Source organism: Saccopteryx leptura, chromosome 6, assembly GCF_036850995.1.
Source record: "Saccopteryx leptura isolate mSacLep1 chromosome 6, mSacLep1_pri_phased_curated, whole genome shotgun sequence".
In the NCBI taxonomy this organism is placed as follows: Eukaryota; Metazoa; Chordata; class Mammalia; order Chiroptera; family Emballonuridae; genus Saccopteryx; species Saccopteryx leptura.
The window spans coordinates 96,394,356-96,417,836 of record NC_089508.1 but is presented as its reverse complement, the minus strand read 5'-3'; the positions used below and the strand labels follow the sequence as shown (position 1 = coordinate 96,417,836).

General features: G+C 33.7%; 1 protein-coding gene across 5 annotated transcripts in view; it reads left to right on the top strand.

Annotated features, from left to right (window-relative positions):
- The window catches only part of NOVA1 (NOVA alternative splicing regulator 1), a 163,396-nt gene that overhangs the window by 95,276 nt on the left and 44,639 nt on the right, over nt 1-23,481 (top strand). For all 5 annotated transcript variants that reach the window (XM_066342510.1, XM_066342508.1, XM_066342511.1 and 2 more), the window contains exon 3: nt 21,060-21,226. In XM_066342510.1, coding sequence (XP_066198607.1) covers nt 21,060-21,226 — 167 coding nt within the window. The remainder of the gene's footprint in view (nt 1-21,059; nt 21,227-23,481) is intronic.

Here is a 23,481-nt window from a genome sequence, read left to right as displayed (position 1 = left end):
ATGAGCATATATTTTTAATACAACTGATTTCTTAAAAGTTTTTATTTTACTGTCTATAAATATTTTAATACAAATAAATAAGAAAAATTAGATTTTTAGAAAAGACTTTAAACTTGAGTCCTGTTTTGCTAAGTTAATTGTAAATTATAAAATGGAATAAAACTACTAAAATACCATGTTTTAATTATTTACGATGATGTATTTTTTAATATATTTTATGAATCACAAGGATACATGAATATTATAGGAACATTTAAAAACAATTTTCAGAGACAATTATTTTTACAAATTTGTAAATAGTCTATTTCATTCTATTTCATGTGCCTATATTTTGTATTTTTTTAAAATGAGATTTTGCTTATAGAAGTGAATTAAAGAATGCTCATTTTACTGTTTGGCTCATTCATAACTCATGTATAGTTTATACATTCTTCAGCTATTGTTATTTTTCTTTAATGTATAATGATGTCTTGGTTCTCTACTTATCTTTGAGTGCAGGCCTTTTTTCATTATGCTTGTGGTCATCTGTTTTTGAGTATGTCCAGTCAAACACTCTGACTCTCAAGTCAAAATTTCTGTAGTCACTGCAATACCATCTCAGATCAGAAGCTCATTCTTCTACTACTTAGCACAAGTGAAGGAAGGGAAGATGCAGGGATTAATACTTTTTCTCTTCCTACATGTTTTAAAGAACTACCCAGTCTCTTATTCTGGTAACCTCCCTTGCTTCTGTTTGCTGCGTAAGCATTTGAGCTAATCTGTTTTCATTGTTATTTGAAATTCAACATTTATTTATTGGACACATACTATGTATAGGACATTCTTCAAAGCACCAGGTAGTGGCAGTAAAAAGTCATACAAAGTCACTGCCCTTAAGGGAAGTGAAAAAATTGAACAAATAAGGAATAGAATGAATAAGATTTTAAAAAGCATAATGTAGGCCCTGGCCGGTTGGCTCAGCGGTAGAGCATTGGCCTGGCGTGCGGGGGACCTGGGTTCAATTCCCGGCCAGGGCACATAGGAGAAGCGCCCATTTGCTTCTCCACCACCCCCCTCCTTCCTCTCTGTCTCTCTCTTCCCCTCCCGCAGCCAAGGCTCCATTGGAGCAAAGATGGCCTGGGCGCTGGGGGTGGCTCCTTGGCCTCTGCCCCAGGTGCTAGAGTGGCTCTGGTCGCAGCAGGGCGACGCCCCGGAGGGGCAGAGCATCGCCCCCTGATGGGCAGAGCGTTGCCCCTGGTGGGCGTGTTGGGTGGATCCCAGTCGGGCGCATGCGGGAGTCTGTCTGACTGTCTCTCCCCGTTTCCAGCTTCAGAAAAATACAAAAAAAAAAAAAGAAAAAAAAAGAAGCATAATGTAGTACTAGAGTTAAAGGTGCACATAATGGACCTGCTTTTGTAAGAATGACCATCTTTATCCTTCAGGAATTTTTCGTAAACTCTGATTTAATAAGATAGCCTTCTAAGATTTGGAGACAAGATATTAAAAGTGTCTCTTCTTGAGTGTTTAGTATGTATGTTTAATATGCAAAACATCACTGGAAGTACTGAAAGTGTTTCTTTTTTTTTTTTTTTTTGTATTTTTCTAAAGGAAAGTGTTTCTTGTTAACTCAGATTTTCATATGCATGATTAAATAATGTTCAAAATGTAAGTTGCCCCAGTATCACTGAAATAGATACTTATATAATGGAAATAAAACCTGTAAATATTTTTGTGATGTCCACATGTAAGTTGCATGGTGTAGTTATAAAGTGTGTTGTGGACCATGAGGTGGTTTGTTGACATTCACCTGATACTAGAAAGGTCAACAAAAATTCTAAAAGTGAATAATGCATGCTATACTGCTGTTTATAAATAATGAGTAACACATTTATCTAGGTTATAAATGCTTCACATACCTTCCAGAAGTTCTGGTTCATAAAATTTCATTTTATACAATGTCTAAATTTAAATATAAAGTTTTACCCTTCCTAAAACTTGAAGAACTATTTTAAACTGCTATTGAAGAGGTACTAAACATGCTCGAGGCTCGCCATGTTTGTTCAAATAGCAGAAGCTATTTCTTTGATTTAATCTATCATTAACCTATTTTTATTCAAGTAAATAAAGGTCTTCATCCTAAATTTAATTATGGTTTATCATGAGGAATCACACTTTATTTAACCAACCTTTGTTGTTAAACCTTACGTTTAATTTTTTTGCCATTAGAAAAAAATGCTGTCACAAACATCTCAGTATATGCATCTGTACACATTTGTAATTGTTTCATGTGAATTTTAAATGTTTTCTAAAAATGAGATTACTGGTTCATAATATTTTTGAAACTTGTTGCTAAATTGCCCTCAGAAAGTGTATGCCGACTTATAAATCTAGCAGGATTATAAGAATACCTATTTCTGTATCTCAGTGCCACTTTAAATTATTTGCCAATCAGAGCTATACAGTGGTATGTGATTGTTGGTTGATTTTCTTTTTGAATACAGTGAACTTGAATTTTCTGTACTTGTTAAGTAAGACAAATCTTTCCTCACTCCTTTCCTTCCTTTGGCTTCCCTTTCTTTCTTTAATATGATCATGACATGAGGAGGATATATGTGGGTGTGTGCGTGTGTGTGCATGCGTGTGCATACAAGAAAGGGAAATGGTGTTTACATACGTAGCTCATTTTTTTTCTTGTTAATGCTTATTTTTTTTCCAAGGATTTTTAAGGCACTTCATATATTAAGGAGTAAGTTCTAGATATCATTCTAGTATTAATCACCATGTTGCATATTCCCCCAGTTTGATCTTAGCCTTCTAACTTTAGTTGGTTGGTTTGTATTGGTTCTACAGAGGTAATAAATTATAAACTGTTAGTGTTTTGGAGAGCCTTTATGGAAACAGGGACTCTTATACATTGTTGATGGGACACTAAGGGAGACTGAGCAGAAATGGCAAGAAATATAATTTATATTCCTTGATTAATCCTCTGTTGGGGAAAAAAACATCTAGAAGGAACATTGTTTAACATAGCACTTTATTTATATAGAACTAGGCGATTTATTTTGTGATTCTAAAATATCATTGTAAGAACTATATAGCTCTAAACTTGAAGATGTTGTTGTCATTGTACATATCATATTTCAAAAAGGTGAGATGTAATTTTTAAGAGTTTACTAGGAAAGTCATGTGTTTTGTCAGAACTGTTTAATTTACAAACATAATTGTTTATATTTGAAGTTGGCTACACAGTTAATTTTTTAATGGGCCTATAGGTCCTTAAGTCTCCAGTTTTTACAATGTAGTTAACTGTACGTAGTGCTTTTTAAATTTCTGGAAACATATTTTCTTTAAAGTCACTTACATGCATAACTTGTAATAAAATTTACATTTTCATATAAAATTATGTTCTAAATACCTATCTTCACTTCAGAATATGTTTGGTCTTAGCAGGTTAGGAAAATGTAATGCTATACAATGGTGACTTACTGTGTACTTAAATACAATGAAAAACAGTGAAAGAGGATTTAATTTTTTACGTACTACGGTTTTGATAGCTGGGATGATTACTTGCAAATGAACAGCTGCGTCTTTAGCACCACAGGCTTAAATTAAGGTCCCAAAGTCCCATAGGTTTTACATTCCATGACATGTTAGCAAGAAACTTACAAATATAGAAAGGCTCATGTTCTAAGATTGAACACAATCCATAAAATATCCATGATTAGTAAAGCAAATAAAATTCAGTCCAACATCAGGCTCTGTAAAATAAACAGAAAATGATGAAAGAGAAAAAGGGGAAGAAGTAACTAGTTTGTTTCTGTTAAAGTTGAGCAGTAAAAGCATACCATCTTCATTTTAGCAGTATTGAAGAAATTGACTTAGTTGATTCTGAGTTGCTAAATGCAATTATTTTAATTTTCTCATTTTGTTTTAATCTGAAATCTTTTCATAAAGCCCTTGCTCAAACTATTTCTCTTGTAACTGTTAATGATATAAACTTCTAACCAGGTGAGTTTTTTTCTTTGTTTTCATATTTATAAATGAAAAACAGGGGAAAAGAATGACTGAATACTTTGCATTTGTAATAAACACTTCAAATTAAGATTTGGTTATCCCTATCTTAAGACAGCATAGTAAATATTTTTCCTAATAAAGTAATTATTAAAGTTTAATCTGTTGTGTCAAATATAATTTGTTTTGCTAGAAGTTTGCTGAAGCTGAGAAAGGAGAACTCTTCAAACAAAAAGGATGTACTGTGATTCTTTACCCATAATACCAGTGTCTTTTTCTTAATTAAATAATAATTAAAAATTAATTTCTGAATTATATTAAGAAGAAGCTAAAATAATCTGGCCATTCTTTCCATAGACTTAAAAATTACATCAAAATTTAAAGCAAATTTGATGATTACTTCAGTTAAGCATACGTCCAGTACATTTTTAATTTAAAAAGACAATTATATAGTTGGCATGCATAAATCAGCCAATATTATTGTGTGTTGTACACATACATGTATTCTACTTGTTCATATGCAATTAAATTCATGTCTAGCCCCTTCTCCCTATACTTGGACAATTGTTTGCCATTATGTTCCCTCTTTATTTTCTCAGGTCCATGATTAGCAAAATAAGAACGCTATTATTTTAGCAGTTTAAATACAATGGCAATGGGCATTATCTTCAAACTTAAGGTGATATATAGGTGTGTGTTTGTGTGTGTGTGTATACATATATATTATATTGGCTTTATATTTTGCAAAAAATAGTGAATTGGTATCTTTTTAAATTGTAATGTTAATACTTCCAATATGAATTTGATTTGTGATATATTAGTTTGGGAGAGAAGGTTCTATAAGATACTACTTATTTAAGCAGTATGTTAGGTTTTACATGCAAAAATGCATCATGAATAAATAAATTTATTTATGAAAAAGTTTAATGGATTTCATTACAGTAGAACTTCATATTGGAATATGCTAATAAATGTGAGCTGTGAATTATTCAGAGAGGAAGATATTAAAAGAGATTTTTTCCCCTCAAAAGTATTTGACCAGAGATTCCTTTTTATCATAGAGCAAAGTAGGAGGGCAAGTATTACATAAAATATAATTAGAGAAGTACTAGACTAGTGTTTGGGGGTTTTAATACTTGCCATTTATGACAGTATGGATGGACCTTGAGAACACTGTACTAAGTGAAATAAGTGAATCAGAAAAAGCTAAGAACTATATGATTTTATACCTAAGTGGGAAAACGGAGACTCATGAACATAGGTAAAAGTGACATGGTTACCAGGGGGAGGGGAGTAAAAAGGGACAAATATATAGTGACAGAAAATGATCTGACTTGTGGTTATAGGCACACAAAGCAATCAATGGTTTAAAAGCTAGAGAGATGTTTACCTTAAACTTATATACTCTTATTGACCAATGTTACCCCATTAAATTTAATTTCTAAATAATAACTAGCAGAAAAAATTGTTATATCTTTTTCTTCAACTTACCTTAAAACATGTTGATTGGATAACACACAATTATGTATTTTTCTTTCAAAAAATACTTCTTCCAGTTCCTAAATTTTCTTGTAAATGGCACCTTCAACACTTTTACCTATATGATCATATTATTCAACTCATAATAATACCTGTTTCTCTTGTAAATACTTTGTGTGATCTGGGTTCTTTCTTTCTTTCCATTTTATTTCCATATTTCCTTTGAACTTTTTTTCAACTGTATGGAACTGTGTACTTATAGGACATCATGGTTCTGACAGACCTTTTATTCTCAAACTTCCTTACCTTTACACACATAGTATTTTTCTTCCTGGAATACCCCTTTATTACTTCATATCTGCTGATGAATTCTTGTTTCGTTTGATTTAGAACTGCAATTAATGTGACCCACTCTGTAAAGCTTTACTGAGCTAATACTTGGCATTATTTATATATCCAGTCATCAGTTCTTAAATCATAAATATTAGGCATTTGACAAACATCCATATGTATGCCAGACTGACATAGGTGTAAGGATGAACAATATAAACATAAACAAAGCTCACATTTTGTGGACTGGACAGGTTAGTGAATAGGCAACTATAATAATTGCGATTGTGGTAAGTACAGCGTGCTGTCTGTGCACAGTGGAAGAGCACTTAACTTAGATTGTGGAAACCAGGCAACATTTTGGGAAACATAACTAGCTTGAGATTTGATAGATAACTACTAGTTTCTAACGTAAAAGGTTAATTCTAAGTAGAGCATCTAAGAAAAGAGTTAAAAACAGAAATGGACCTACATGAAAACAGATAGATGTTGCCTGACCTGTGGTGGTGCAGTGGGTAAAAGCGTTGACCTGGAACACTGAGGTCGCTGGTTCGAAACCCCGGGCTTCCCTGGTCAAGGCACATATGGGAGTTGATGCTTTCTGCTCCTCCCTCCCTTCTCTCTCTCTCTCTCTGTCTCCTCTCTCTAAAATGAATAAATAAAATCTTAAAAAAAAAGAAAATAGATGGATGTCAAGCAGACGTTGATAATAATGTGGTGTAGTAGTTACACAAAACTTTAATATTTTTTATCATGGCTTTGAAGACTCTAGAACTGAACTTTGAGACCATGTTGAAATTGACTGTGACTAATAGCTTGGTGTTCTGGTATGTTCATAACACTTTATAAGTCACACATAACTGAGGGCGCCACCCCCCATAACATTGCCTTGTAACTGTAGGCTAGAAAGAAGTCTAACCTGGATTTCTATGGAAGAGTAATTTTCAACAAGCTTGGAATAGATTAGTTGTGTATACCTCTTCTGCTAACATGCTCTCTGAGGAACACAGGAGTATATAAAGTCCAGGTATATTTTCTCCAGACTAAGAATAGGCAGTCCTTCTCAGTTTTTTTGTTTGTTTGTTTGTTTTTTACAGGCTACATACTATTGCCCATGAAGTGTCTATATCACTTTATTACACTGCTCACAAAAATTAGGGGATATTTTATCACTTCATATTCATTTTCATTTTGAAATATTCATTAATTTTTGTGAGCACTGTATTTTATTTTCTTGAGTTACACATAAAGAATAGTAGCCTGTAGGCTGCTTAAAACTTGCATTATTAGAAATTAGACACAGAAAAAAAAACCCAATATGGTTAAAAAGCTTTTACACTCACATTTTTATACATAGTTTTAGGTTCTATAATTTTAAATACGCTCAAGTGATTTATAAGAAGATGAGGTTAATTTTTTAAATATTTATTTTTTATATCAATTCACAAAAATTTTCTTATATTTATTTATTATCCCCAGGTTCAACCTTTTTATAAAATTAAATTTATTGGGTGACATTGCTTAATAAAATTATATAGGTTTTAAGTGTACAATTCTATGATGCATCATCTGTATATTGTGTTGCATACCCACCACTCAAAGTCAAATCTTTCATCATCATGTCTTTGCCTCCCTTTATACTTTATTGTTACCCATCCCCCTTTCCTCTGGTAACAAACAAACTAAAACTCATTAACACAGACAACATTATGGTGGTTAACCTATCTTTTATAGGTCTTATCAGAAATAAGAGTATTTATATTCAGACAAATTTACTCTCAGTGTCAAATTTAGGTTGTATTCATTTGTGTTGTGATATTTCAGCTTGATAATATACTGTACCTTCTTAAAATATACTCAAATGTCTATAGTCTTGACTTAACAGTAGGAAAATAACTAGAGATAGTTTTACTCTAGATAGTTATTTTACTATTGCAGTAATAAATTGCATTTATTTTGTTTATGGAATAATTTGGTTGATTACATATACGTATAAAATAATTGTTCCTTTAGGTCTATTAGAGACTCATTGAGTAAATCACTGTTTTCATGGCCTTTTAGAAATATCCTATCTATTTATTAAATGGAGCCCAACTCTTTAAGTCATATATTTTAGAATGATAAAAGGCATGGTCCTGAACAATAAAATAAAACTTTAATTTTTTTCTCATGTTATCTCACAGAATTTGGTTAAATAATTTGATAAAGGCATGTATTTTCTTAGCAGAATGCAGTCACTGGCATTCTAGGTTGCTAAACCTAAAGTGTCATGCTTTGACTTGCAGCAGTATTGTAGGAAAGACTTAATTCTGGTCAGGATTTGATATCTTATTATTAAAACCATTAAGTTTTATTAGAAAATTTTGGCTGTACTCCTTGGCTAATAATGTAGGGAATTGGCATACTTGATTTTTTTCCCTCTGGGAAAACTCTTTGTAAAATTATTCTATGGAATCAGGTGTACATAAAAAATGATGATCAGAAGATAATTGGATAAAACGGCATTAAGCTAAGCTGCCATCCTGGTTGTCTCTGAAAGGGGTCGAAAAGAATATAATCTTTTGAAATAGAATAATGATGAATGTTTAGTTTTCAGTAGGAAACATATGATAATGATCTTTAGTAAATAGAAAGTACTCTTAAGTTTACCTGATGTTATAGATAATTCACCTGTTTAATACTTCTGTCTGCATAATTTTCTTCTTCTTCTGACATTTACAATAGATTTTAATCTCTCTCTAGAACATCTTACTATAATGTGGCTCATCCAAGGCCATAGTTTTAATTCATCAAATTAATAATTCTTTTTTAATGTCTTGCAAAGTACTAGACTAGCGATACATCTATGAACAAAACAATCAAGGTTGCTGCTCCCTTGGACCTTTTCTAGTGGAGAGAGATAATCAATGAAGTAGACAAATTACAACAAACAAGAATTTCAGAAAGTGATAAGAGCCATGGAGAAAGTAAATAAACATAAAGCAATAGTGATTGAGAGTAGGTGATTTTATGGTTGTTAAGATAAAAGGGAAAGCAAGAGGAAAGTGCTCCCAGGGTAGAGCTCAGTAGGGGGAAAAGGCCTAAGTGAGAACAAGCTTGTCATATTCCAGGAACTAAAAAAGACTCAACTCCCTGGAGTGAAGAAAAGGAGATGGAGAGTAACGTGAGATGAGGACTGACAGCTAAGCAGAGGCCAAATCATGATGGATTTTGAAAGCCAGAGTCAAGGATTTGGATTTAACTCTAGGTGGGAGTACATTGATTTTAAACAGGTAAATTATATGTGATCTGCATGTTCAAGAAATTACTTTGAGCAAGAGGTTTATTGTAGAGGTATAATAAGGGAAGCAGGCTATAGTAATTGTTCTGTTTAGAGACAGTGGTGGCTTGGGCTATGGAGGTGTCAGTAGAGAAAGTAAATTAATTCATTGTATATTTTTATGGTATTTGCAACTCTGGAATAAGTTCTCCCAGGAAGAGAGTAGCAAAAAGAAAGCCAAGGAAAGAAGAAAATGTTTCCATAAAGGGGAAATGATTAACTGGGGTTAGCTACATGGAGGGGAAAGGTAAAATGCCATACTATATACCACTTTTTATTTTCCCTCATTGATATAATTTACCAGGATCCCTGTCATTCTGTCTTGTTGACTGAAAACTTTTCTGATTTATTGTCTACCTCTCTAGTTAAATTCCTGTTTAGTCTTTGTTTCTAAAAACTTTGAAGGCCTTAAAGAGAGCATGCAAAATATCTAAACAGTTCAGGGCCCTGGGATTTGAGAGGAAAACTGCCCCAGATGAAAGGACTCCACGGGATATAAAGACCTAAGAGAATAGCCAAATTCTCTCAATGTCTGCAACTAAAAGCAACATTTATAAAGGAAGTTTTGGATATAGAGCATATGCTAAAACTAGGGTAACAGAAACTGAGGTAAGAAGTTTGGGGAAGTGTGCAGAGGGCACATAGAAGGGTAGGGAATTGGGTCATTTTCAGAGACATACACTCTGAGCCCATAATGATGACTGAAGAGATTTAGACTTCTGCTGGTAACTTCGGAATATGAGGAGTAGTTGCCTCATAGGAAGATGGGCCGTTAAAATTATAGTCCAGATTACTATTTTAAAGGTATGATACCAATGACCTTTTCTATTCCTTAAAATGATGTGGTGGTCATTGAGGGGAGAAGAGGGAGAGTAGTGAGAAACTGAGGTGTTGTGATAGCCACTGGTCAGGGGAACAGTTGACTCAAGTGAACTAAATAAAGGTTACATAGTCAAGGACTTAATCACAGGGGCAGGTTAATTAATAAGGGAAGGAGTCCAGAAACTGTAGAGAGTGGACAGAAAACCAAAGACCCAGAAATCCCTTCCAAGGAAAAGGAGATCAGAGGACAACAGAGAGCCAGTCATCTGTCCTCACATGGCTGAGCGGCCAGTGGGTGACCAGGAGTCCAAGGATCTGTCTTCAAGTGGATCAGAAGTCAAGAGGACTATCCAAAGGGTCAAGAGGTTTAAGCCCATGGAGAGTTATGTATTCATATGACAGTGCATGAATATATCTGACAGGGAATCACTGTTACATCCAGGTGATATCTAGCCTGGGATTCTTTCAGTTGACAGGCTTTATTCATATAGCACTGTAATAATTCAGAATAAAAGAGACAAAGATAGGAGAGAGGCTTATATGAAACAAGAATTGGAGTTATAGAAAATTATTATAGAAATATAGTTTTGCCATTTGCTGAGATTTTTTTTAAAACTAAGGATATAATAGGTGAGTCAATTAAATTTAATTTGTAATACAGTAGAAACTCATCTGAAAAGTAGCAACTGTTTTGAACTATAGTTAAACTTCTGTGAGATGTATCTATCTTCCTATCTTACCATTAGCCCCTATAACTTAATATATTCTAATATTTTAAGTTTATAATTTTTAATAATCCAAGTTAGAAAAATGAAGTGATAAGATACTCCACTGTTTGCATGATAGAATACAAAACTAATTTTTAAGCAATAGTGTTGAAGAAATGTGAAAAACTTCTCAGCCTTACTCTCAGCCCCCATTTTTTTCTCAGAATATAGTATGGCGTGCTAAAGTTATTTATTTGGGTAAGATATTTTGCTATTTGTTTTCAACATCACAGTAATAACAAAATTATAATGCAGAGGGAGAATAGAGATTAGCAACATGGATTAGTAGTAGGTTTGTTTTTTCTTTCTTGATAAATATTGCCATAATTTTCCAACCTAAAACTGAACTAAATGACAAACAACCAATTAAAAAACAGGCAAAACACATGAATAGACTTTCTCCACATAAAATATACAAATGTCCAATAAGCAGTGAAAAGATACTCAAGATCATAGTCATTGAGGGAATGCAAATCAAAACTATACCTCACATCCATTAGGTTATTTTACTTAAAAATATAAACAACTCTTAGTGAATATGTAGAAAATTTGGAACTTGTGTATACTGATGGTGGAAATATAAAATACAGCTGCTGTGGAAAACAGTTTAGCTGTTCCTCAAAAAGCTATATATAGAATTACCACATTACCCGACAACTCAGTTATAGGAATATACCCAAAAGAATTGAAAACAGGGGCCTAAGCAGATATTTGTATACTAACTTTCATTTCAGCATTATTCACAGTAGCCAAAGAGTAGAAGCAACTTAAGTGTTCATCAAAAGATGAATGGATAAACAAAATGTGTTATATACATACAATGGAATATTATTCAGCCATAGAAAAGAATAAAATTTTTGTATATTCTACAGCATGAATGAAAAAAATTATGCTGAGTGAAGTAAGCCAGACACAATAAAACTAATAGAATATGATTCAACCTACATGAGATATCTAGAATAGGCAAATTTATAGAAACAGAAACTGGGGGTTACAAGGGGAATTGGGGATAAAGATTTTTTTCTTAACGGTTATAGACTTTCTAATTGGAATGATAGGAAACAGTGAATATATTTAATACTATTGAATTGAACAATTAAAGTGGTTTAAATGGCAAATTATATGATTTACTAAAATTTTAAAATATTTTGGCATTTTGTATTATCTCAATACACATAAAACTGCTCAAAATTAATATTTTAATAAAACTTTTTAAGTGAAAACGTACATATTCTCTTGAAATTTTTAGCCTTTACAAATCCACTTTCCCTTATTCCTTCGTCCGGCAAGTTAATAGGTCAAAACTCTTCATGCTTCTTTTGCATTCATTTGCTATAGTGAGTATGATCAGCAGTATGACATTTGTTGTTATTCACTGTTGGAATAAATTTACTCCCTCTTAAAAAATATGTGCAAATGTGGGCCTTGCCTTCATATTGGATTAATGGACTGAGGAAAAGGATTTTTTTTTTTAAAAAAAGTATGGAATAAAGTCAATGATTAAACTTGGCTAATATATTGGATCGCAAAGGTGATAACTTGTGTTATATGTGGGAATGGTGCTATCAGCAGAGATGTTCATTTTCTGGCTCTCAGTGTATAGCAGCAACACTCATAAGATTTGTTACCATACTGCATGTTTTGTGATGATTTTTCCTTACCTTTGAATGACTGATGAGCTATGCATGCCACTGCTTGTCACACTTATGAGTTTCTGAGCATAATTTGAGATTAAGTTTATTGCAGACTGTTTTTACAGCTTCCAAGGATGGTGCCTAAAATTCTGCAAGTGAATTCCTATTGCCTAATGTATAGAGACAAAAATTCCAAGTGCCCTTTATCTTAATGCAGATATTTAAGAATACAAAACTGTGTCAAAAATAGCAACAGCGATTAGGAATGAAGGTAAAGTTGGGAAGTCTGTTTTATATATACATACAAACATAATTAACTTTTTAAATAAAATTTAGTCACAGCAGTTTTATATTTCTATAATCCATGCAGGAAGTTAAAAGTGGTAATATTGACCAAAGTAGGATTGTGGTAATCCTGAATTGAGCATAAACCTATGCTAAGAATGATGAACAGCTTATCCTAATGGCTGATAGGACCTTTTTCATCACCTCACAAATTAAAAGTGGAATAAATTAGAGTATAAATGAAATCAGTTACAGTCTTTACTTAGAATTTTTGCATATGTCTGCTTTCATATCTCCAGCTACTTCAGAAGGTGTTCTCCTTTGCTCCTGATGCTACTTAAAGGGAATGGCTGTTTTAAAGGAAATGAGTATGTCATTTGCATTCATAGGACAGATAATGAGTTTATAAGAAGCTGAACTTCTACCCTGATTGACATTTGTTGTCTCATTTTAAATTTTCCAGAAAATATAAAAAACTTTATTTTTATTTAAGTACAGTTGGTATACAATTATATTAATTTCAGGTGTACAATATAATAATTCAGTAGTTACATATCTTACAATGTGATCACCACACTGTCTAGTTATCATCTATGCACACTCATCACAATATTATTGACTATATACTCCTTCACCTTTTTAATCCATTCCTGAAAATATAAGAACTTTTAGATTTTTCTGAAGAGTTTATTTTGGCTTAATTGAATATATTTTAATGTCACCAGGAACCTATTTACTAGTAGTTTGTATAGATAGTTTCAACAGTCTTGCTTAGCTGATTATCAAGCAATTGAGGCTTAGAAGCAACAAAGTAAGAGGAAAGAGAGGAGCTGCTGGAATCAGATATCTCAACAAACAGCAGGAATAACTGTCAGTAAAAGAAAGAATATGAAAACTGATAGAACACAAACAAATCACAGAAGTATTATGGAAATGTTAAATATATTTGAAAACATGCAACAAAATGGGAGATGTTTCTTAAAATGATAGAAACTAAATGTTATGTTAAAAGAAGCAAACTCTACTCATTCAGAATAGTAGCTCCATAGAATCAGTAATTTCTCAGTGCTAAAGGAAGCCATAGGCATGAATTTACAGGAGCTGAGCAAGAGCTGTTGTGGGTATCACTCACTCTTTCATAGAGTCACCAGGAGTCAGCTAACTCAATGGCACATAATACACACAAAAGTAGCTCTTACCTTGCTGTAAAATTTTTCTATATGTCATATTTTGTTTTAAATCTCAGTTTTTGCCTATTATAGTCGCTTTTGAGGCCCCAAATATTGTCTATGTAGCTTGTAATAGAATTATTAATATTCTACTAGGTTTTTGGTATTAATTTTTCATTTTGAAATGCTTAATTGTCACTCATTCAACCAAATTTTCACTAGATTGGCACTAGTAGTTTCTAAGGATTTATATATTTTCATTCTTAATATAAGACACTGAGTTGTATTCTCAAATGGAGTATACATCCAAAAAGAGTTCACTGATTTTCTTTATAGTTGACAATTGGAAAAATGTGGATCAAATCATTACACCCATTATTCTATGCTAGACTCATTCTGGTTGAAATTGGTCTCTGATATCTAAAAAGTTTTAAAATATATTTGAGACTACAGAAAGAAAGATTCCTTTTTTTTGCCCTTAACTTCATTCTGTTAGGTAGATTACATTTTTAGAATTGATTTTTTTCCAACTTAGGAAGGAATAAAACAATTGAACTATTCATTATTTCTCCTGTTATCTTTCTTTTCATTGAGTATTCTTTTTATAGACATTATAATTTATAGCCTAGTATAGTTTTTTAAATCATTTCCTTAAATATATTTTTATTCATTCATTCATTCATTCTTGACAGAGAAGAAAGAGAGTCAGAGAAAAGGACAGACAGACAAGAAGAGAGAGAGATGAGAAGCATCAGTTTTTCGTTGCAGCACTTTAGTTGTTCATTGATTGCTTTTTCATATGTGCCTTGGTGGGGGGGCTACAGTAGAGCAAGTAACCCCTTGCTCAAGTCAGCAACTTTGGGCTCAAACCAGCGACCTTGGGCTTCAAACCAGCAACCATGGGGTCATGTCTCTGACCCCACGTTCAAGCCAGCAACCTCGTGCTCAAGCCAGATGAGCCCGCACTCAAGCCAGCTTCCATGGGATTTGGAACCTGGGTCCTCCGTGTCTCAGTCCAATGCTGTATCCACTATGTGATCACCTGGCAGTCAAGCTATTTTATTTTACATACATTTATTGATATTACAATTGCTCACAAATATTAGGGGATATTTTATCATTTCATATTCATTTTTAAATATCCCCTAATTTTTGTGAGCAGTATATAAACCCAAAGAGACTAACTGGTGTTATGGACATTTTATAGATAAAAAGTCTTAAAATCGCCTGACCTGTGGTGGCACAGTGGATAAAGCGTCGACCTGGAAATGCTGAGGTCGCTGGTTCGAAACCCTGGGCTTGCCTGGTCAAGGCACATATGGGATTTGATGCTTCCAGCTCCTCCCCCCCTTCTCTCTCTCTCTCTCTCTTTCTCTCTCTCTCTCTCTCTCCTCTCCTCACTCTCTGTCTCTCCCTCTTCTCTCTCTAAAAAAAAAAAAGTCTTAAAATCAAATATATTTTTAGTATACAGAGGAATAATTTAGACTTGGAGATTCTTGTATTCAAAAATACTTCTTGGGGCCCTGGCCGGTTGGCTCAGCGGTAGAGCGTCGGCCTGGCGTGCGGGGGACTGGGTTCGATTCCCGGCCAGGGCACATAGGAGAAGCGCCCATTTGCTTCTCCACCCCCACCCCCTCCTTCCTCTCTGTCTCTCTCTTCCCCTCCCGCAGCCAAGGCTCCATTGGAGCAAAGATGGCCCGGGCACTGGGGATGGCTCCTTGGCCTCTGCCCCAGGCGCTAGAGTGGCTCTGGTCGCGGCAGAGCGACGCCCCGGAGGGGCAGAGCATCGCCCCCTGGTGGGCAGAGCATCGCCCCGGTGGGCGTGCCGGGTGGATCCCGGTCGGGCGCATGTGGGAGTCTGTCTGTCTCTCCCCGTTTCCAGCTTCAGAAAAAACAAAACAAAACAAAACAAAAATACTTCTTGGGCATCTTCAGTGTGCTAATCACTGCGGATACAGTAGTGAACATGACACATAACATTACTTTCATTTTTACTTTTAGTTTTGCCTTTGTTTATCCTGTTATTGTCTCCAAGGCACCAATTTTATTTTGCATTCTTTGTATCATTTTATTTGTTTTATAAAGTATGAACTCTATGAAGGCAGGAGTGTGTGTTTGGTCATTGCTATGTCTCCAGCTTGTAGTATAGTATATAATTGAGAGGGACTCAATAGATTTTTGTCAAATAAATGTATGATTTGAGTAAAATGAACACCAGACAGGTGTGGTGTCTTAAGTCAAGTGAAGTGTTTTTAGAATAGAATGACCAACTACAGCAGATATTGAAAGGTCAAACAACATAAAGACATGAAGATTAGATCTACTCAGGTACTGCTGTGATGAATGGTTTCAGTGAAGTAGTGTGACAAAACAAAAAGGAGTAGATTCAAGAAAAAAAGGAATAAGTAGTAGCAACCACATATATATAATATATATGACTTTGAGGAATAAGGAAATGGATCTGTAACTGATGGGAGGGGTGTGAGTTCAAGGAGGGCTTTAAAATGTTTTTCATTTATTATGAAAATTTTAAACATACATAAATATAGTTCAATTAAACCTTTATACACTTCATATATAGCAATAATATCAAGACTTGGTCGTACCTATTTCATTTTATCATTTTTGTTGTTACAAAAGTATTTTGAAGCTATCCCAGTCATTTAATTTTATATACTTCAGTTTGCATCTTAAAAGAAAAAGAGAAAAAATTGACATTTTCTCATACAACCTGATATTAGAATCACACTTGTTAAAAGTAACGGTAATTCTTTGATACTTCTACCTAGTTCTAATCAGATTGCCATGATTATGTTTGCTTCCGCATAGAGGCATTAAATTTATTTCTCTGTTTTCAAAATTACTTGTAAACTGTAATGTAGTGTAAAATTTGGTTAGATTTAGGTTCAGCTATTTTGGAACACACTTTTTAATTGGTGCCCTTTGCTTCATATTATATCAAATAAAGGCCCATGTTTGATTTTCACACTCGAGTTACGCTAATGTTGATCAGTGAAGTCAAATTTTCCTTGAGAATTTCCCATTAACCTTTCATCTTATGATTTTATGGTCTTTGTCTAAAGTAGTTTTTTTATTTGGTTTGCCAAAGAGTAGTTTTCTAATTCTATCAGGAAGGGAGGTCTTTAAAATTTGAAGAAATTATAACATTTTCCTACTAATGAGAATGATATAATAGAAAAGAAAAAAGATATAAGAAAGAGCTCTTATACCTGTAGAAACAGTGAGCTTGGTAGATCAGATTGAATGGTGTCCACTGCACAATTGAGTAGGAGCAGGAACAGTTTAAGTAACTTGTCCAAAGCTAAATATTTCTATCTAAATTTTGCTATGGAATCTGTTTGATAATTGTGCCTAATTTTAGAAACATGTATTTTTATTAGGTGATATTTCCTGTGAAATGAAAACTTAAAGCCAGTTTAAATTTCACTGCCTAATTTGACATTGGCCATACTTGTTAAAAGTTTTTCTAATCTCTCCCTTAGAAGTACAATTTTAAATTAATGGTATCTTATACACCTGTGTCTTTACATTATAAAAAATGTAGACAGTACTGTTATATAACTGTTTTTCAGCTTTTGTTACTAGTATATTGAAAAGAGAAGCAAATGGTACTGTTAAATAAAATGATAAATAACTGGCAGTTTAGTTTAGACACTAATGGAGCCTAAAAGCTTTTAAAACGACAAAAACAGCAACTTTTATGATTTATAGGCTCATTTTTGTTACACAGTTTGGTCATATACCTGACAGTCTTCCCTCTTTGTGACTTTTTCCTAAAAATTATAGTTTTGCATTATCTAATTGAAAATGCCATAGAGTTCAGTAGAAGAATATGACAGTATCTCTTCCAAGGATTGTAGCAATCCCCATTGGAAATGTACGATCTCCTTTTTTTTTTTCTTTAAAAAAGTAGTGCTAATAGTAGTGATATAATTTAATCCTAAAAGAATATGTACTTCAACTTTGAACCTATAAACTGTTCAAACTGTCTCATACATACTATGTAAACCTCAGTTTTATTTTTTTAGATTAAAGAAACTTACTGAATTTATTGGGGTAACATTGATTAATAAAATTATACAGGTTTTAGTTGCATAATTCTGCAATACATCATGCATATATTGCATTGTGTGTTCACCACCCCAAGTCAAGTCTCCCTCCATCAGCATCTGTTCCCCTCTATCATCCTCCACCTCCTCTACCCTTCTTTCCCTTCTGCAGTCCCCACATTGTGTACTGTCTGTAAGTGTTTTGTGAATTTAGTTTTGTACAATCATCTTTCTTTATGGTTCAGTGATTTCCATTTACTAACTGTTAGTTTATACATTCTAAGAGTATTGGGGTTACAGTGGTTTTTTAAATTTGTTTGTTTTTATTGAGAGAGAGACAGGAAGGGAGAGAGATGAGAAACATCAACTGATAGTTGTGGCACCTTAGTTCTTCATTGATTGCTTTCTCATATGTGCCTTGACCAGGGTTCCCTAGCCGAACCAGTAACCCTTTGCTAAAGCCAACGACCTTGGGCTTTAAGCCAGTGACCTTTGGGCTCAAGCCAGTGACCATGGAGTCATGTCTATGTCCTTACACTCAAACTTGCAACCCTGTGCTCAAGCTGGTGAGCCCACACTTAAACCAGATGAGCCCACGTTCAAGCCAGCAACCTTGGGTTTTTGAACCTGGGTCCTCAGGGTCCCAGGCTGATGATGCTCTATCCACTGTGCCACTGTCTGGTCAGGCTGGGGAGGTTACTGTTTTTTTCATATTATAGTTTATATTTTATATCTAATATTAAAATTCTGTCAAACTAGAATTTTAAACCAACATGAAATATGTAATCTCTTTAGTTGTGTGGTGTCATTTTTAATTTTTTTTTAATTTCCCTATTTTGGTATGGCTGATTTTCTTTCCTATTTTGGCATACCCAGCACTCTGCAGTTGTCTCCAAAAGCAGGAATGTAATTTGATCTACGGGTTGTTTTGTTTGCTGACTTAGATGAGAATTCTTTTCATGAGCTATATATTGATCAGTTCTCATCTTAATAAATCTAGTCATTTATTGAACAATTAATACAGCCTTGTAAAGAGTTCCTAGAGTATTTCCATAAACCAGATAATTTTACCCTAGAACCACAAAGATTTATCAAGACAGATAAGAATGAAATAGTTGGTTAGGAGAGAGAGGAAATATCAAGCCTTCATACTCACATAGTGGAAAGATTCTCTCCACCCTTACAGATGAAAGATACACTGGCTCTCTGTTGAAATATTTTGTGCAATTTAGGAACCTTAGCTTTTTATAGATTTGAATTTTTATTGTTTAAAACATGAAAATTTAATTTAGGTGTATTCATATAATAATACTTTTACTTTTGTCCCTAATTCTTGTCTTTTTTATAAAAGTAAGAATGTTGGACGCTTGGGCTGTTTCCAGATCTTGGCTATTGTAAAAAATGCTGCAATAAACATGGTAGTGCATTTCTTCTTTTGAATCAGTGATTTTGTATTCTTAGGATATATTCCTAAAAGTGGGATAGCTAGGTCAAAAGGCAGTTCTATTTTTAATTTTTTGAGGAAACTCCATACTGTTTTTCACAGTTAAAAAGCTGTGGTACAATGGAATACTATGCAGCTATGAAAAATAAGGAAATCTTACCTTTTGCCATGGCATGGATGGACCTGGAGATTATTATGCTAAGTGAAATAAGCCAAGCAGAGAAAGATGAATATCATATGATCTCACTTATATGTGGAATCTAATGAACAAGGTGAACTGAAAAATGAAATAGAAACAGAGGCGGGGTCACGGAGCAGAGGGACAGCTGTCAAAGGGAAGGGGGATGAGGGGATAGAATCAGAGAAAGTGAAGGGATTGGTGAAATTATATATACATAATACATAGATACAGTTAACAGGACAGCAAATCCCAGAGGGAAGGGGGGGAGGGATGTAAGGGAAGGAGAACAAAGGGGGTATAATGGGGGAGAAGGGGGTAGGGTGAGCATGTTATATTGAGTGGGACACTTGAATCCATGTTAACACAATAAATTAAAATTAATTAAAAACAAAATAAGGCCCTGGCCATTTGGCTCAGCGGTAGAGCCTCAGCCTAGCGTGTGGAAGTCCCAGGCTGTATTCCTGGCCAGGGTACACAGGAGAAGCACCCTTCTGCTTCTCCACCCTTCCCCCTCTCCTTTTTCTCTATCTCTGTCTTTCCCTCCTGCAGCCAAGGCTCCATGGGAGCAAATTTGGCCCAGGCGCTGAGGATGGCTTCATGGCCTCTGCCTCAGGTGCTAGACTGGCTCCAGATGCAGTGGAACAATGCCCAAAGGGGCCTAGCATCACACCCTGGTGGGCATGCTGGGAGGATCCCAGTCAGGCGCATGCGGGAGTCTGTCTGTCTGCCTCACCCCTGCTTCTCACTTCGGAAAAAAAAAAATTTTAGAATTTCTATCACCCCTATTTACTTCTATGTTAGCTTTCTAAGACTCTCTACCGACTATGTTTTTTTTTTTGTTTATTTTTGCTTTTTTATTTTTTTTTAAGAGCAATAACTCACGGACATGGACAACAGTGTGCTGATTGCCTTGGGTAGGGTGGGAGGGTAGGTGGAGGAGTGGGTAAAAGTGGGATAAATGGTGATTAATGTAAACTTGACTTGGGGGAGTGAACACACAATATAGTGAACAAAAGATGTGTTGTAGATTTGTGCATCTGAAACCTGTATAATTTTTGTTAACCAGTGTCACCTCAATAAATTTAATTTGAAAAATGTTCTTTATACTGTAGACCATCTGTGTGTGCCATCCATGTAGGTTTCTCCATTGTTTTTGATATCATACTATCTTATATTTATCTGGCTTGATGTCTCTTTTTCACGCTCTTTGAAAGCTGGGTCCATAAATCTTCATTTGTGCGTTACCAGTTTCTAATTCTAAATTCTTTTATAAGTGCTTGTATTGATTACAACAATGAATGAATGATACTCTCAGAACTTCTAAGGATATCTGACTCTGCTGGAACCCAAATGCCCTTTTTGAGACAATTAAGAATGAATGAATAAAAAATGGTAAAAAACAACATGTACATATGCTTTCTGTTTGGTTCCATTGTAACATTTATAATTAATTTAGAGTTATACATTTTACATTATTTTATTGGCATTACTTATACCATCAGTTTTGTAGCTTTTTTGAAAAAAAATACAAAATAAACAAGTTTTTGAAAATTAATCTTTTATCTGCAGGTACTACTGAACGAGTGTGCTTGATCCAGGGAACAGTTGAAGCACTGAATGCAGTTCATGGATTCATTGCCGAAAAAATTCGAGAAATGCCTCAAAATGTGGCCAAGACAGAACCAGTCAGCATTCTACAACCCCAGACCACCGTTAATCCAGATCGCATCAAACAAGTGAGTGTTTAGTTGGGAAATCAAAGAGAAATATTCACAGCATAGTGTGAATTCCTTATAAAATAAGTCTTATAGCCTTAGTATATACAGTATTTTAATCCTAAAAATATTTAATATAAGAGTTGTCATTTATTTATTTAAAGACTATCAGACTCTCTTCCTTAGATTGATCAGTTGATTTATTTATTGAATTATTAATTTACTAGTGTAAACACTGAGGAGCAATTATTGACTCATTTCTATTGTGATTTATAGACACAAATTTGATAACTTATGAGAATTTACTCTAAAATTATATTAATTTTATTAAAAAAATTGAAATGAAACTATTTCCTCAGAATTTTAAATAACATTTTTGTATTATTTAGTCTTCAGAATAGTTATTAAATTATGCATATATGCTCCTATTGTGTTAATTTGTCATGTTCAACATTTTTTATCAACAAATATGTATAAGTATACTTTTCTGCCTAGCAAACAGTTATTTGTTACAAACCAACTATTAACATTCTGTATAACCTTTATAGTATATGTATGTTATAAAGGACCAATGTTCATTTTTAATGTGTGGAATTTTCTGTAACAATTTTTATTTGATAAAAGAGAGTATGAGTTTTTAAGTGTGAATAATGGCTGACATGATGTAGGAGAAAAATCACATTTTTTAATATTAAATAAGGTAAATTCTTCTCCATAAATAATTTAAATTCTTAAATTTATTTGATACATTATAATTATTGTTTCTGCCTTTGCCCTTTTATATTAACTACTTAATTTATGACCATACCATTAATAGACTGTGTCTTCAGAAGGAGTATACTCTTTATTAATTCAAAGAATATTTAGTTTATAGATTATTTATGTTTACTGTAATAAATTTGAAGTATAGCTCATAATTTTATTAATTTCATGTTTCTGAATTGAAAATATTATACTAAAAAGTGTTATGAATCTATTATAATTTTACCAATTAAGTAAATATGCTGATTATCACATACAAATGTAGAAGTTATCAATTAGATAATATATTTTCAAATTATAGGTTAATATTCTATTTTCTCTTAATTTCCATTTAAAGAAATCCTTGCAGGTTTAAATTATGAATAGGTTATTGTTATTCTACATGAAATTATTTATTTTATATTGTTTGTTAAAGTCAAAATGGTTCAATTTGATTTGTATACTCTTCACTATTTTTTAATAACATATCTTTAAATCTATACATATTAGAATGTAAATATTTTAAAGCTCCAGATATTAATAGACTTTTATTCTTAACAGCCATTTATAGTTTTATAGTTTTAGAATCTATACTAGGTAAATACAAATATATATATATATATTTGTATTTTTCCAAAGTTAGAAGCGGGGAGGCAGTCAGACAGACTCCCGCATACGTCTGACCAGGATCCACCTGACATGCCCAACAGGGGGCGATGCTCTGCCCATCTGGGGCGTTGCTCTATTGCCACTGGAGTCATTCTAGCACCTGAGGCTAAGGCCATGGAGCCGTCCTTAGTGCCCAGGCCAACTTTGCTCCAGTGTAGCCTTGGCTGCGGGAAAGGTAGAGAGAGACAGAGGAAGGAGAGGGAGAAGGGTGGAGAAGCAGATGGGCACTTTTCCTGTGTGCCCTGGCCGTGAATCGAACCTGAGACTTCCACATGTCAGGCTGATGCTCTATTGCTGAGCCAACCGGCCAGGATCAAAGAATATTTTTCAGACTAATACTTTGAAAGTGATTCCATGACTCTATCTAGATTTTAAATATATGAGTTTATTTAAAGACTTCTGGATTAAAATCACCTGGGGCTAATAATTTACAGAAGCACTAAAGTGTAGTGCTTGATTTTCTGCCCTAATCCAGCCTAGCATCCTTTTCTTTTGTAACTTCTGTGATGAAGTTCAGACATTTAGGGATTTGATGAACATCTCAATATTTTAAAAAATAAAACATACAATGTAGTTTGAGAAGTTTGATATCATTGGCAGCATGTTCAGGACAATGTTATGAATGAATTTTTATTATTTTTAGAATAATAAATAGCTAGCATCATCAAATAATAGTCTCTGAATCATTGTTAAACTTTTATCTATGGCAGTATGAGCTGTATTGGCTACCATATATTCAGTACCAAAGTATGAAAACCAGAATTTAAAAATGTTTGATTTATTATTTGACTTTTTCTGATACTATTTAAATTCAAGATAAATGTTAAAAAAAATAGAAATTGGTTTACTTTTGTTTATTTGCATTC